General features: G+C 37.5%; 2 protein-coding genes across 8 annotated transcripts in view; one reads left to right on the top strand and one right to left on the bottom strand.

Moving 5' to 3' along the window:
- The window catches only part of LOC26527562, a 63513-nt gene that overhangs the window by 23394 nt on the left and 23404 nt on the right, over positions 1 to 16715 (top strand). For 4 of the 5 annotated variants that reach the window (XR_006357862.1, XR_006357863.1, XM_044010975.1 and 1 more), the window contains one exon: positions 6721 to 6798. Coding sequence is in view for 3 of the 5 variants with exons in the window: in XM_044010975.1 (XP_043866910.1) it covers positions 6721 to 6798 (78 nt within the window). In the remaining 2 variants the exon portion in view is untranslated. Of the gene's footprint in view, positions 1 to 6720; positions 6799 to 8956; positions 9893 to 16715 lie in introns of those variants that run through there. The other variant, XM_032730382.2, reaches the window with a different exon arrangement.
- Positions 1 to 16715, bottom strand: part of LOC6578966 (UPF0746 protein DDB_G0281095) — a 135857-nt gene that overhangs the window by 3802 nt on the left and 115340 nt on the right. Inside the window, exon 1 of one of the 3 annotated variants that reach the window (XM_002004827.4) lies at positions 6753 to 6840. The exons of the other annotated variants lie outside the window; for them this stretch is intronic. The gene's annotated coding sequence lies outside the window, so the exon portion shown is untranslated. Of the gene's footprint in view, positions 1 to 6752; positions 6841 to 16715 lie in introns of those variants that run through there. 3 annotated transcript variants of the gene reach the window in all.

The raw sequence follows: 16715 nt of genomic DNA on the forward strand, positions 1-16715 counted from the left end.
ACAAAAGCCGCAAGCAAAACACTTGAACAAACGCTGCAGCCAGTTCCCAATTGGAGTGCGCAGATGGGTTGAAAGTGACAACAGGGGCAGCCCCGCTCGCCCGCTCGCCACTCTCCGCTCTCCGCTCTCCGGTCTCCTTGCGCATTGCGCCTTGCGCCCTTCCATGCGGTTTTCTGACTATGAAATATGAAATATGTAACCTAAGACGCAGACAAGAACAACAACAACAACAACAACAACGACTAGTGGAAGAAGTCTGACGCATAATGAGATACAGAGCTTACAACAACAACAACAACACAACAGGTACACAGCAAAAACGAAACGGAAAGCAACAGAAAAAAACTTAAAAGAAGCAAGGATTTTGGAGTGCTGCGAGCGGACGAATGCTAAATGCTCTTAAATGTAGCTGAGTTGGGTATGCTGGGAGCAAAAATAGAGGTAAAATTTTAAGTTGGTTCAAACTCTTTTTAAACTTAGGCAGAGCATTTTCATTTGATTTTTTAATTTTATTTAAATTCAGTGAAATTTTGCAGAGAACTTTAATTTTAATTTATTATAATTTAATAATAATTTAATAATAATTTAATAATTAATAATAGTAATAATTAATAATTTTAATAATTGCAAATTTGTTAGAAATTGCCATTATTTTTTCATTTAATTTTTTTTTTTTTTTTTTTTTTTTTTAATGCAGAGAATTCCTATTAATATTTACTTTACTTTCGTCCTATTCAAAGAAACGTTTTTATTTTATTTTCTTCAAATTCAATCACTTCTAAAAATATAGGAAATTCCAGTTTGATTTTGTTTTATATAAAATTTCTTTTCATCTGCTATAAATATAAAAATTGAATAAAAATTCCAGCTTAATCTACGTTTCTCATTTTTTTTTTGGATTATTTCATTTAAAAAAACCCATTTTAATATATTTCTATACTTCCATTCTAGCTAATCATTTCCATGAGCTCATGCAGCAACCAGAGCTTAGTCATAATTGTCAAGTGTTTCGCTGGCTTTCTAGTTTCTAGAATGCAAAGCAAGCTGTCTTCATATTTTAAATAGATCAAGGCTCTTCCCATATTAAATATATTAAGATTTTATATATTCAAGACAATATTGAATATATAAACATTTCAAACAAATTCCATGCTTAGTTATTTGACTTTAGCTATAGCCTTCAACCTAAACAGTCTAAAATTTCCCCATACATACACATATTTTCCAACTTATAGTGCCCCAATAAATAAGCTCTGTCAGCTGTATTAAACCCACTTTAGAGCTCAAAATTCTAACTAGAGAACATTAACTCACTTGCTGCATATGAAGTTTGGCGTTGCCTAATGAACAAGTTTCCCTCCCGAGTTGCATGGAAAGTGTATAAAGCGCGATAAAAGCAGCGTTCAAAAGGATTACGTGACAGTCTATGAAAACATGTGTGTGTGTGTTGGTGTGCTAGTGTGCTTGCAAACAAAATCTGCGCATATATGTGTGTACATAGGTGTGGATGCATGTGGGTGGCTTTTGTTTTGCTAACAAAAGGCAAACCGACGCGCTGCAAGAAGGTAGAAAAGAAAAGAGAAGAGAAGAGAGAAAAAAAAAACAGAAAAGGAAAAGTGTAAGGAGCACGTCCCGGTCGCAGGTCAGAACAGGCGTAGCTCATAAAAGGAAGCAAACATGTGTGTGTGTGTATGAATGTTTGCATAGTGTGTTTGTGTGTGTGTGTGTGTCTGAGCACATTAATCACACTAAAGAGTTTTACAAAATCCAACTCGAGTCGACTGCGCGCTGCAGTCAAAGGCAGAACAGAGCAGAGCAGAGTTGTTGTTGTTGTTGCTGCAGTTGCTGCATTTGTTGTTGCTGTTGTTGTCACCAGTTTTAAGCTGCGGCTTAAAAAATTGCAGCAAGCTGCTTATATGCGTCTAAGAAATCTCGCGCTATTGCCGCTTCAACGCCCAGCAACACTTCACGTCGACGCTGACTGCGCAGCTAGCGAACAATATCCATGTATATCTGTATATGTAGAGTATATATGTATGTATGTATGCATGTATATAGTATAAACTGCTCTATGCTGTTCCTGCATTTTGTTTCATATCCGTTTTGTCAACGGCAACTGCGAACTGCTTTGGCTTTGGCTTTAACTTGCATCTTCAGCTGCATCGAGTCCTCGAGCTCTCGCTTACCTGATTATGTCGTTCTTAGCGCTTTTGATTACTTTTTATCCGCTTTTGCACGCGGATCTCTTGTGGTTTGCACTCGCCCTAGCATTGGCACCGGGCATATCTCTAACCCTTGGTGTGACTAATGACGGACAACATCGTTGGGCCTAGCCGCGACTTGCCTCTAGCCTCTAGCCCACTCACCACTTGCCACTCGCCGCTTGCCACTTGCTGCCGCTCGTTTGTTTAGTCGCCACGATGTAAATAATGAAATAATATGCTTTTTCTCTTGTCTACCATGAAAAATTAACGCGCTGCCCATTCTTGACTCGTTTTCAGCTTTTTATATCGCTGGACAGTTGGTTTTTGCTTTCATTTGTCAAGTTGTCCCTTTATTTTTTTTCATTCGTTCTATTGGGTGTGAGAAAAGGCGCAGTTGGGATTCGTTTCATATTATTTTCGCTCTTTTTTGGGCGGACTCTTTGGGGGTAGCTGTGTAAGCCGCAAGGTTATTGCACTGAAGCCAAAAGTAGCTGTCATTTATGATAGGCTGAGTCGAGTGCAGGCAGTTGCCTCTGTTTGAGGTCTGCGTTGAGTAATGAGTAGGAGGAATACGTGAGGTGGAGTATATTTAGGTGGGTCTTTAGTGTAAGTTATTAAGGTAAGGGCAGAGCAAACGAGCTGCAGTAACGAGGGAGTAGATAACAGTAAGCTGGCATATACATATATTATATATTCATATTTAATATATGTCATTACATGACTCAGGGCGTATAGCAATTACTAATTACGAATCAATATTTATAGCTATTTTTTTATGTCTATGTATTGTATATGTATACGTATATGTGAATAATCAATAGATATATAGAAGAGAATGTAGAATGATATCAAATATAAATATATCTTTATGTGTATTTCTATATATATTCAAGTAGGATAGATAGGTATATAACATAACTATGCATCCAATAAAAGATAATATAGATGGATATTTATATTTATTAATATCTATAAAAATCTATCTATATAGAAATCTATATCAGCATTCTTATATGCATGATTTCCCCTCATGTTTATGTTTAAATATTACGCCACTCTATATATCTCTACTCTCATCGTATATAGATCTTCTAGTCATTATATATACGTATATATAATACTGTAGCTAAATACTTCATCTCCATATCAACACAGTTCATAAGAAGCAGATGCAGGTTAAGCTGCAGGAAGTGTCACGTTGCTCTTAGCTATAATCTATATATAATATGCAATACAGTTCTAGAGCTAATGTAAACAAATGTGATATAAAGACAGCACAGCTAAAATGAAGTTTAGTTAATGAAGCCTTTCAATATGTTTCTAGAATCGCCCATAAAATCTCTGTTATAAAATCCAAAAACTTCTGAAAGTCCCTAAAATTTATAGGCCTTTAAACTACTTCAGAGACATTTGACAAAGCTACTTAGAAACCTTTTTCTTTCTATGCGCATCACTTTATCTTTTCCACGAAAACTGTATCAAAACTGTTTTTTTTTCTTCGATTGTATTTTTTCTCGAAAAAAAACTGAGGTAAAATGAAATAATATCAAATACCGTAACATCATATAAAAACTCAGCCGGACAAAAGCAGTTTCAAGGGCTCGCGGCCCTTGACGGTTGACCGTGTCGTAAAGTTATATTTTGAGTATCGACTGTGTCAATAGATAGATGATGCGATATATCCATAAAGTATATATGGATAATATATGTGTATATAGATATATAGATACGTGCTCCATATGTATAGGCAGAATGTAACTCATTTTGTTATTGATGTTATTGCTATTGTTGTCGTCATTGTTATTGTTGTTGTTGTTGTTGTTGCTTTATTCATATGCTAAATTTAACAGTCGGAGCGCGCCCAATTCGAAAATTTTCAATTCCGATTCATAAATATGGCGGGGGCAGCAGCAAATCAAAAGCAATTAAAATGCAAAGCCGCAGAACAGCAGAAAAAAGGGGCAATAATAATAATGTTGTTGTTGTTGTTGTTGCTGTTGCTGTTGTAGTAGTCATAGTTGTTGTTGCTCTGACGTTGATGAGCTTGCCCGCGCCAATGATTTGTGTTTTTTATTGAAATGTTGACGTGCTTACTAATCAACCAAACGGTCCGAGCTGGAAAACACACACATTTCGGATTCTATATTAATCATGCGCTGCACACAGACAGACAGATAGACAGAGTGAGAGAGAGAGAGAGAGGGAGAGAGAGATAGAGCTGTAGGATTTGGGTTTGGGTAGGGCATAGCGGTCGCCTACCAAGAACAGCACAGGAAATCGAAAACGAAATGCAGCAACAATTGACGGCTGCCGCATTTGGTGGCACACAGAACTCTCTTAAACGGTAGCACACACATATAGAAGAATATAGTAAAAGAACCGTTTGTCGAAGTTCTATATTGGGTTCATTGAGCATTGTGTCAGACCCAAAGAAAAAAGTTTAATTTATGCCCACAGTTCTACCTTGGCTATGACACTAGGTAACCGTAAGAGTTCTGTTCACAGACGAAACGAAAGTTTTTCATTTGTGACGGCTATGTGAGGTGTTTATGTGAGTGTATGTGTGTGTGTATGTAAAAGGGAAATCCCTTTTTTGGGCAACTTTGTTGCCATTTATAAACAAATGCTGCGAGCTTAGAGACAAATAGAGAGAGAGAGAGAGAGAAAAAGGGGCTGGGCCGTGCTAAGGCTGGCTGGTTGGGGCTGTGGCTGGGCTTGGCAATGCCGAGGATGGGCTTTTGTTGCTTTGCTTTTGACCCAGAAAAATGAAAATACAATAAGAAAATGTTGCGCCCGCCTTTTGTAAGTGAAATTTTCATCTAGACGCTGCATGTCTTTGTTGTCAATAAAACAAAACACGAAAGTCCCAATACCATTCGATTGGAGAGTGTTGCTTGCTGCAAGGGGGCAGCCAAAGATGAGAAGTGTGCGTTGGTGTCAGCTCTACGACAGACCATTAACTCGCACTGCCTCAGTCTCAGCTGCAGCCGCCTCCCCAGCCCCAAAGGCTGTCCCTGCCCTGGCTATCAGAGTGTGGGCAGCAATGGGCATATAATCGAGCTGATAATGAACGGGCTAAACAAATTGTTGTTGTCTAATGGATTGTCAGCAGTGAAAGGCCGCATAAAAAAAAAGAGTGTTTAGAACTCTTTAAGGTGGCAATAACAAAAAGCAACTTTCAAGTTGAGTGAATGCCTAATGTTTGGCCAACTCAAACGGTTGAATGCTATCCATAAAGAGAGCAGATAGTTCTGGATAATAAATATCCATAGAGCTGAAACCGACTTAAATTTGCATACAATTATCAATTAGTTGGGAGAATTTGGAGAGCTTTCTCAATATTTACTGCTTCCAATTTTCTAGCCAACTTAAATGGCAATATTCAAATAAAACGCTATTTAAATGGATCATGCATTGTTTCAAATATAATAAATAAAACGTATTTGAAAAGTTATTTGGTAAAGCCAACTTAATTATTGCTCAAAAAAGTTTGTGTTATCGTTATTCTCTTTATTTTTATTTTTGTTATATTAATTAAATATTATAAAACATTTTTTAATAAAACAAAAGTTTAAAATTTTTATTATTATTATAATTTTTTTTATTTATTTATTTTATTTTTTTTTTAAATTTATTATTTATCTTATTTTAATATATATATATTTTTTTTATTATTTACAATTATTTTATTATAATTTGTATTTCATTTTATTTTTATATATATATTTTATTCATGATGAAATATTTAAATATCTCTTAAATTTCTTCTTTTTATTTAACTATTATTAGTTTTTTATTATATATTTTTTGTTATTATTTATTTTTATTTTTTCCAAGAATTTCAATTTTAGTTTATTTATTTAAATATATTTTATTAATTTATTGCGTCATATGAAAACTCTGTTAAACTTGTTCTCTTTGGTTTTTAAATTATTCATATGATTTCAAAACCAAATTAAACACAATTTTCTTTGGCTCGAACCTATTTATATATTTAAATTTTGAGTTTTCTCATTTGAGTTGACTCATTTGAACTAAATTTAGCTTTTTATTGTTTTACTCATTAATATTAATTATTCATCAATATTTGATTAGTTTGCAGATAATGCAAGACAAATCTATAATTATTATTTTGATTTAATAAATATTCATTTAGTTTTATGTGGGGTTTTTATATTTACCTAATAGTTTTTTAATACTGTTTATTTATAATTAAAATCTATATTGCTAATTAATAATTTATTTAACTAATAATTATTCGCTATTATATTTTGAACTCTTTGTTTTTGTCTATTTCACAAGTTTTTTTTTTTTTTTTTAAAGAATTGATATTCAAAATTTATTCTTGACACTTAATGTGAACAAATTTCACACCAGCTTCACACACACATACACAGAGTCACACATAATCGCAGACAGAATAATAATTTTCACATTTAACCCAATTTCTAGAGCATGACGCTAATTACTTTTAAATGATATCAAATATTTTTTTGGATTTGTATTTTTATTTCAGAGATTTACATATTTATTGCTATTATTGCTCACCTCCAATGCGGACAATCACTCGCTCTGCTCCACAAAATTTATATAGGTATGTATATATTATATATTGAAAGAAATGCCGTTAAATATGTACCATAAAGATTTACACCTTTTGCCAATCAATTAACACGCACGCACACACATACATACAACACATACAACACATAGATATAGAGTGCGTGAAAGAGAGGTACTTTCATTGCTCATTGGCGGCAATTTCTTGACTTGAATTTTTGTTTTCTATTTGCCTTGTTTTACAGCTCTCGTTGCTGTTGCTGTTGTTGTTGTTGATTACGCGACTTTTACGCGCATTTCATAATACAACACGTAATGGCAAATAAATTTCTTTTGTTTAACTGGCGAATTTCACAAAACTAACCAAATTTGGCACACAAAGAATTTGTTTACTTTCACGCATTCGATTTGCATAACGAAACTCAGCATCTACCAAATGCTTTAAATCTCTTCTCACATTGATTATCTACACTATATGTAGTAGTAGTATATTCTGTTTTTGTTGCGTATATCGAGTGACGACTGTTTACCGAATCAGCTACTTTGCCGAGTGTCTCGCGTGGGCCGTAGACGTAAACGTAAACTAAAACGTAAACGTAAACTCAAACGCGCACGCGCACAGTTCTCAGCGATAACTACGACAACGACAACAACGACGACGACGACGATGACGACGACGGCGCGGACTGCTGATTGTGTTATGAACCGGTCGCTGGCTGTGGAGCTAATGAAATGCGAGCTACGGTTCTGAGAGCTGTCGGTTGAGTTGAGTGCCCAGAACAATGCAGTCGGCGTCGCAGTCGCAGTCGCTGTCGACGTCGCAGCTAGCGTACATTTTAACAGTGAGTTAACAGCGCGCTGTTAAACCGGTCTCTAGGTAAGGCCTTTCTTCACACACACACACACACACACACGCACACTGCGAGAGAAACAAAAAGTTTGTGTTTTCGTCTCTAATTTCTAAGCAAACGCTGTACGAGCGATTCTCTGCGATAAGACTCGGACAGTTGTTTAATAGTTTTCTTTCGAATTTTGAGTCTCTTTTGGTTTGTTCATCTGCTTCTTCTGGTTCTTCGGGATTTGTTTGCTGAGAAAAACGAACAAACTCCCAGACAGACTCCCATAACCCAGCTCTAGCTGTTGATTTGTTTTGTTAGCGTCTCTTTGGATTTCATTAACATTTTCATTTCCATTTTTTTTTTTTCATTTCTTTTTTTTTTTGAGTCTGTGTCAACTGAGTCTTGGTATCGTAATACTATTTTGTTGCTGCCCATCATCATCATTGTGCGTGTGAATTTTTATGGTTCATTAAAATTAAAAGCAAGCTCCGAGCTCTGAGCTCTTTGACTCTTTTATTTATAGCCAACGATTGGCATTTAGAATGTGAGTTCTTTTTTTTTTTTTTTATCATTATTTTTTGGGTTGACTGAACGAACGAAACGGCATCATTGACTGTGCGACTTTTTGTTGCTGTTGTAGTTGTTGTTGTTGGCTTTTGCCATTTCGTATGACAAAGAGCCGTTGTGAGACATTTAACTGATGTAATAGTTGCGTTCAGCATATGCATATTATCATGTGCACTCGCATTAATATTTATGTGTGTGTGTGTGTGTGTGTGTGTGAAAAGGGTTTTGTTTTGTTTTGGAGAACAGCTCGAAGTCGAGAGCTGGGGCCACAGCTGTCTGGGCCAATGATTTACGACAAACTTACTTTAGAATATTCAATCAGAGAACCTTTCAAAATTGCCGCAAGGCCAAAGTTCTGGACTACACAGCCGCATGCATAGCTGATGAAATATGAGCGCAAATTATGAACAGACGTCACGTCAAAGGATTAACAAGCACAAAACCCTCTAGCCCAATGCAGCTACCCTGGCACCCGCCCGCCCCAGCCCCAACCAGAGCAAGGTTCTTGCGGCCAAAAAAAAAAAAGATATAAAGCATATAAAGCCAAGTCTACCAAATGAATCAAACGTTGAGCCGAAGTTGACTTTGATTTCAAGGAAGTCGTCGACGACGTCGTCATCGTCCGATCCGCTGATTTGATTTTTATGGCTTTGCGCCAACTCAACCCAAGTCAAGCCAAGCCAAGCCAAGCCAAACTGAACCTTTTTTTTCAGTTTTATTTTTATTATTTTTTATTCGAGCGAAAACGCAGCTCAGCGATTAAAATCTAACAAATTCTTTTCACAGGGCTTTCAGGCGGGCTCGGCGGGGCAGCTGCCTGCTCGACGCGTTAAATGGTCAACACCCAAAAGCGCCTGCAGCCCGCGCTCTGAGTGGAAACTCAATTTTAAAATGCAGATTATGTGCGCTGATTAAATATTGTTTTTTAATTTCTCTCGGCGTCGCGCAACGCGCAATCAAACATACAACAAATTAAAAATGCACAGCAACAAATGCAACGCAGGGAAATGCAACCTGCGTTTGCCTTTTAAATGCTGCGCACGTAACGCTTAATAATAAAATATAAGAAGAAGAACAAGCGGCAGCAGAGAGAAAGAACATATATTAAATTGAAAAAGAACAAACCAAGCGCAAGTTTGGGTCGATGCGCGGTCAAGGCGTAGCCAAAGCAGCGCCGCCTATCGAAAGGTTTATGACGGCGACGCGTTCGCCTTTTGACTTGATGCCGGCAAAACAGACACGGCCACAGCCAAGTAGACAAAAGCACATCAAACAAACGTCAAGTGTGCGTATGTGTGTGTGTGTGTGTGTGAGCTTAAGAGTTAATAAGTTAAGCTTAAAGTTCTATAGGGTGTACAGGTATAGGGTATGCATTGCTTTTGTATAGTCTTATGTCCATAGGTTTCTGTATATAATTAATTTTTGATAGAAATTCGTATTGCACATATCATGAAAATATTATTATATTATTGTATATATCATGGTTGTATGGGGCCGTCTTGCATACGGCATATGAATCATATACATATCTATAGAGCTAGTCATATATTTGTATTCTATAAGTCTGGATCTGTGTCAATTGTGTCTGGACTAGTTATTTCATTTCTAGCTACAATTCGTATTCTATATATATCAGGAACTTATACTGTTCAAACATGAACATACATAATAATAAAAATAGAGACAGTACTCGAATAACCTGCGCGTTATCCGACACAAAGTAATAAATATGTCATCCCTTAGTTGCAGCGACCAATGCAGCGTCTAATATATGTAAATGTAACGTGAGCCTGGGCCCAAAGATTCAAAAAAAAGGGACACTTAAGTAAACATCTGGGCACTTGTTTGTGTGAGAAAATGCACCCTTCCAGTGACTGGAAGTAGTTTTAAGAGTCTCTGTTAGGTATATAAGAACTAGGATTTTAAGCAATAAAGAGTTCAGTTAAGATCTTGAATTCGGCAAATGTGGAGTGTTTTTCATTTTAACGCTCTAACATATACTGAACATTTTTTTACAGGGTATGCTGGTTATCATATTTGTTTTTATATCTTTATATAGGATATCTTTATAGTATACAGTTTTTCTATTTATACATCGGCGCTTTGATGAATATTTCATTCAAGCTTTCAGTCAACTCTTATGCTTGTATCTGGTTCATTCATTCATCACATTCGACTCGTATAATATTTAACATATAAATATCTACATATGTACATATATCATTTTATATCGTATGTATGTATATATTAATATATGTATTCATTTATTCATATGGATAATATATAGTGAATTATTCAATAGATTATATATACTCATATCGGTCATTCATCTTAACTTTCATTCAAACTCTTCTTTTTTTTTTGGCTTTATTTCTCAATTTGATGCCATTTTGACATTGATTATCTTTTTCTTCTACTTTTTTGTTTATGCATAAAAAATGCTTTTACTATTTTCATATTAAGTATCATCTGAAAAGGTATTCCTCATAAAAATCCGATTTGACGAATTTATAAATATTTAAATGCAATATTATGTTTTTATATGAATATATATATTATATAATGCATATACATATATACTTCATCTGAAGAGGTATTCCCCTTGAAAATCCGATTTGACGAATCGATAAATATTCAATATTATGTTTTATATACATGTGTTCTACTCTATATACATATTATAGAATATGTAGAACTTCTCTCATCCATATATATTATGCATATATATATATAGTTCATCTTCATTTTCTAATTTCGTTCCATTAGGTTTCTCTGCATATAAATCATCTACTTTACGATCTTCCTTTGCTTCTTCATTCATCTTCTTCGTTCCTTAGTCTCTTTATTAGCTGTTGCATCATTTTAGCTTAATATACTTTCAAGTCTTATCACACGCAAGTTTGTTGCCTAAGTCTTTTGTTTCAGCCGCCGGCTTTGGTTTATCAAATTTGTGGAAATCGCGCATATAACGGTTTGCCAGCTGCACATATACTATATAAATATATATGTATATATATGTATGTGCATTTATCAGGAAACTGTTTGTCGGCTTAAAGATTTGCATAAAACACACATGCACACACTCACACACACACACGGACACCACTGGCAGCCTCTTTGTGCGTGTGCCAATTCTTGGCTGCTGCCCACACCAACAGCTCATCCATAACTCAGCGCTGTATGCAAATGAGCTGCAATTGGAGCTGCGGCTGCAGTAGGGGCTGACTTTTAAAATTAGCTGAGGCCGGCTTGCACTTTTTGTTGTTGTTGTTGTTGTTGTAGCTGTTGTCTTCTTGTTTTTGGTCTTTTTGTTGCCTTTCTTTGGAAAGCGCTTTGATTGATTGTCTTGGCCATGGTTATGGAGGCAGTACAGGCAGTGTGTGTGTGTGTGTGCGTGTGTGTTTATAGTATATGCGGGCTTTGCTTTCCTGGTGCGGGCCTAACCTTTTGCACTGCACTCGTCGCTGTCTCTTTGTGTGCGTGTGTGTGTGTGTCTTGTTGTGCTTTGTGCTTTATTTTTTTGTTTGTGTGTGTCTTGACTTTGACGCTTTGTTTCCTGCACAGCATTTTACGCTTAATTTGGCTTTGATTGATGTTTTAGGCTTGACTCATACACACTCAACGAAAATTAGTTACGTTTTCGTAGTTTTCACGCGGTTCACTGAACTTGAGTGCAATTTGTGGCGCAGCGGGTGTTGCCAACTGTTAGTGCAGCCCTCGTAATTTTCATATCATTTTGAATGAATTTTGAAGTCGCCTCAAGTTGCAACATTCGCATTCTTTGCCTTTTGGCCAGTGTCTTTAACCACTTTGACCCACTTTAGTATTTGTGTGTGCGGGTTCTTCGGGCGTTGCTGCCGCTGCTACCTCAGCTGCTTCTTCTTCTTTTTGTGCTGCTGCTGCTGCTGCTGCTGCTGCTGTTGGCTCATTGCGATTTGGACACTTTCCAAGCGCACAGGTTGGAAAGCAATTAATTACATTGCCAACTTGTACGTGGCCACAATGAGATTGTTAACAGCTCAAAAGCGCGAGCGCGAGTGCGAGTGCGCGCGCGTCAGTCAATCAATCAATCAAACAGTCACTCACTCAATCACTCACTCAGTCAAACAGTCAAAGAGTCAAACAGTCAATGGCCTCCAATCTTGGGTAGTTCCCAACTTCTATGGAAAGTTCTAAGTTTCTCAAATCGTTTTTCTAGCTGTCATGTTGGCGCTCCAGGTGCCATTATTTATAATGTTCTTCTTCCTCATCATCAACATTATCATCATCATTATCATCACCATCATCATCATCGAGTTCTTCGATATTATATTTGTTGATTTTGTCGTAGTTGGCGCGACAAACGTTAGCCACACCAATTAGGACACGAAAACGCAAACATTTTTCATTTTGGAACTTTCCGTTTGCCAATTTGGCTTTCATTTTCATAGCGCGCATTTGCCCTTTACGGTGGAAAGTTCTCATGTACCCTTAATAGGTACCAGCGGCTGTCGTCGCTCCAGCTAACAATGCCATGCTCCCATAACAAGGACAGCTCTTTCGATTCGCCAGAGCCCAAGCCAGAGCCAGAGTCAAAGCAGAGCCATTCAAATTGCGAGCAAAGTCAAAGTCAGTTGCCACTGGCATTGGCCATGGCTTTGGCACTGGCAATGGCACTGACTATGGCAGCATCCGCATCCTATAAAACAATAAGCAAGGGCAGTCGAAATCGAGGAGAATCCAAGCCAACAAACGAACGAACAAACAGCCAACCGAGCGCAGAGCGAAACGTAAAAAGCGAATGACTTTTGCAGCATCACGTTTCACGAATTCGCGGCAGAACACGTCCCTGTTCCTGGGCGCATTAAATGCAAACAGCCAAAACGACAACAACAACAACAACAACAGCAGCAGCAGCAGCAGCATCAGTCGGGAGACCCTAACCCAAAAGCAAAAGCATTGGCGAGCCGAAAAAAAAAAAAAAAAAAAAAAAAACAAAAAATTGAAATAAACAACTGCGCGGACAATAAGTAAAAGTTTGCTACAGTTGCAACAACTCTTAGATGCACAGCACGCTCAGCGCTTCACTAATCTTTACAGCGTATGCACTGAGATGCGCGCCATCATTCTCATTCTCAATCCCATTCTCGTTCTCGTTCTCGTTCTCATTCTCATTGTTTGCCAGAGCATCCCCAATACAGTTTCTAGTCTCCCACATCCTCCTGCCTCCTGCCATCCATTGTAACGACATCAACACCAACACCAGCAACTGCAACAGCAAACCACCTTCCTGCCTGCTGCACCACCCGCTGCACGCGGCACGTTCGCAGCAGCCAGAAATATGGAGAGAAAATTGCCATGGACTTCCAACTGCTCGCCACATAGTACATCGATTTCCAGCTGGCTATTGGCCAGCCTCAATTTAGGCATGAAAGAGTATCAAAGACTTAGCTAAGGATTTAATATGGAGCCAGGAAAGCGTATTACAAACAGTCTCAGCGTCAATATGCTTTTACTCTTTATTTGCTGAAATTTAGCTTGAATAAAGCTAGATTTCTATTTGGCAATTGAGCAGAGCTGGAATTGATAAAGCTTAGCTAACAAAATGGGAACTGGATGACTTGAGTTATTAGGAAGTTTATTTAACTGCTGAGCAGAGCTGAGACTGGTAAAGATTAAATTTGAAATGAGCAACGTAAATTTGAGCTGAGTTGATTGTGCCTTTGCTACGCATTTTGTAAATCCTTTAAGAATTTGATTGATGAAGAAATTATAATAATAATTTATTGGCGTTAGTTGAATTTTATGTGATTTGTTATTTAATCAATATTAAAAATATTTAATAATTTATTAGGTTCAAATATGAAAATATAAAATGTTAAGCATACTTGAGCTGATTTGAATATTTTTTTTATTTTAATTTTTTTTATTTGTTTATATTTTTTTTATTTCTTTTAATTTTTTTATTTGTTTTTATTTTTATTTGTTTTTATAATTTTTTTATTTAATTTTTTTTTATTTATTTTTTTAATTATATATATATTTTTTTTTATTTTAATTTTTTTTTATTGTTTTTGTTTTTATTTTTTTTTTATTTGTTTTTATAATTTATTTTTATTTTATATTTAAATATTTATTTTATATTAAGTTTTTATTTTAACTATAGTTAGTATTAATTTTATATTTGAATATTTCTTTTAAATTAATAAATTGGCACAAACTACATTAAGACTTCAAGAAGAAACAAAAAAAAAAAAACATACCTAGCTATTCCGTATATGGAATATTCATGTAAAAGCAACTCTTCAGCTTCCATTTGCTGCTCTTTAATATTCAACTGAAGTTCAATTTGCGCCACACATTCACATTTCGCATTTTATGTAATCAGCGATAAATGTGTGAATTTTTTATAGGGTATATGCTGATGGCATAAGCCCTGCCTGACTCATCCTTTATCTGAACTTTTTAATCATGTGCCGGCTGCTGACTGCCGCATAAAGTGAAAATGTGCTTTCCTTATTTTTCGATTTTTTATATATATTTTTTCGTTTTTTCGGCTGACATTTGGGCTTTTTTATTTTTATTTTTTTTGCTGCTTGCGCTAATTTATCACTTGCCATTGCCATGTTGGCCACGTGATGCATGTGGGCTTATTGCTACTGTTGCTGCTGTCGCTGCTGCTGCTGCTTCTGCTTCTGCTGCTGCGGTTGTTGTTGCAGTTGCATTGAACTTATCGAAACCGCACAATCAGCACAAGGCACAATAACTGAAAAGGCAACTGCAACTGCACTGATGATGATTCTCAGGTTGCTGCTGCTGCTGCTGCTGCGGATGCGGCTGAGTTGCTGCAGTTACAATTTCAAAACAAATAAATTCATGCTGCAGGCTAAAAAGGGCAGCCCCATTCGCTGAGCCGCAGACACTGAGAACAGCAAACTGTAACTGAGACTTGCTGCAGTTGTTGTTGCCGTTGCTGTTGTTGTTGCTTCAGTCAGAGAGCCCTAAGCAAACAAATCAAGGAGCAGCCAGCCAACAACGACGGCGACGACGGCGACGACGATGAGGAAACATGAAGTTGCATTTCGCCTGCAAGAGCTGAAAAAAAATTGCATTCAGGCTTGACTTCAATTGTTCTGCTGCTCCCACCACTGTTGCTGCTGCTGCTGCTGCTGCTGCTCCTGTTGCCATTTAACACGAGCAAAAAAATAGCTTAAAAAAAAAAAGCAGCAATTATTGCGAGCTCTACATACATACACACACTCGAGCTTAGCTGCCCTGCGGTGCTAGTTTTTGTGCTCATTTCAGCAACGGCGGCTACAATAATAATCCTCAAACGCCCACCGTTCGCTTCTCTTTTTTTTTGCGCTTTTGTGTGTCCAGCCTAGCGAGGGGGCTGGACCTCATTTGCATGCAGCTCGCTGGCCGTGGCAATGTCGTGTTCATGTGCGGCTTCATTTGCTTATGCAGCTGCTGTTGCTGTTGCTGCTGCTGCTGCTGCTGCTGCTGCTGTTGTTGTTGCTGCTGCTGCTGCTGCTGCTGCGACTGCCTCTCAACTGTTTGCTCTTGATTTCAGTTGCTGTTTTCAATTCTGATTCAGACCAACTATATCCATATGCATGCCTTGATTTCGATTTCGATTTCAATTTCGTTTCTAGGACTTTGTATAGTTGTTGATGATGATGCAGTTGCTGCTGCTGCTGTTGTGGTTGTTGCTGGTATTGTTGATGCTGCCGCTGCTAGTGCTGTTGCTGCTGTTGTTATTGCTGCTTCTGTTGCTGTTGCTGCTGCTGCTGCTGCTGCTATATTCATGCTATTGCTCTTGCTGCTGTTTATGTTGTTGCTGCCTCCTCTGCTGCTGCTGCTGCTGTTTATGTTGCTGCTGCTGCTGCTGCTGCGTCTTCTGCCGCTGCTTTCATAAAACTTAAGAGCAGCTTTTGCATGTTGCCCTGCAGCCTCTGCTGCTCTCGCTGTTGCTGCTGCTGCTATAGCTTTTTGTTGCTGTTGTCATTGTTGAGTGTCTTTTGTTCTATTGTCAACAATTTTTGGTGTTTTGTGTTTAGTTTTGTGCATAGGGCCATGCCCACATATTCGCTGGCATTTTACCTGACTGCCAGCCCTGCCAGCCAGCAGCCGCTTTTGTTTATCTAGCAAAACTTTCGTTCTTTGCATATTGTTTTGTTTGTCTGGCTGTCAACTTGTTTAACATGTCGCAATGTTTGTTTGTTGTCTGCTATTGTTGTTGTTGCTGTAGCAGCTGTTGCTGCCGGCATTTACTATTAAAGTGTTTAGTTAAACGCATGCCAAACCAAATTACCAAAATCAACGCCAGGATATTAATAGTGGGTGAGAGGGGGAGAGTGGAAGCGAGAGCGAGAGAGAGAGTAAAATCTCATAAATTTTACCTTGAAGCTCCACAGCTGGGCAAGGTCATGGCTTCTAGCCAAACACACAAATAAGGCAATGGCCATTTGGGCCAAAAACAATGATGCAACAAATTCGATTGGTCTGACGCTGCCTGCGCCGCCTTCAGCCTGCTCTCTTCCCCTCTCTTGTGCTACGTCTGGCG

Source organism: Drosophila mojavensis, unplaced genomic scaffold, assembly GCF_018153725.1.
Source record: "Drosophila mojavensis isolate 15081-1352.22 unplaced genomic scaffold, ASM1815372v1 contig_80, whole genome shotgun sequence".
Classification (NCBI taxonomy): Eukaryota; Metazoa; Arthropoda; class Insecta; order Diptera; family Drosophilidae; genus Drosophila; species Drosophila mojavensis.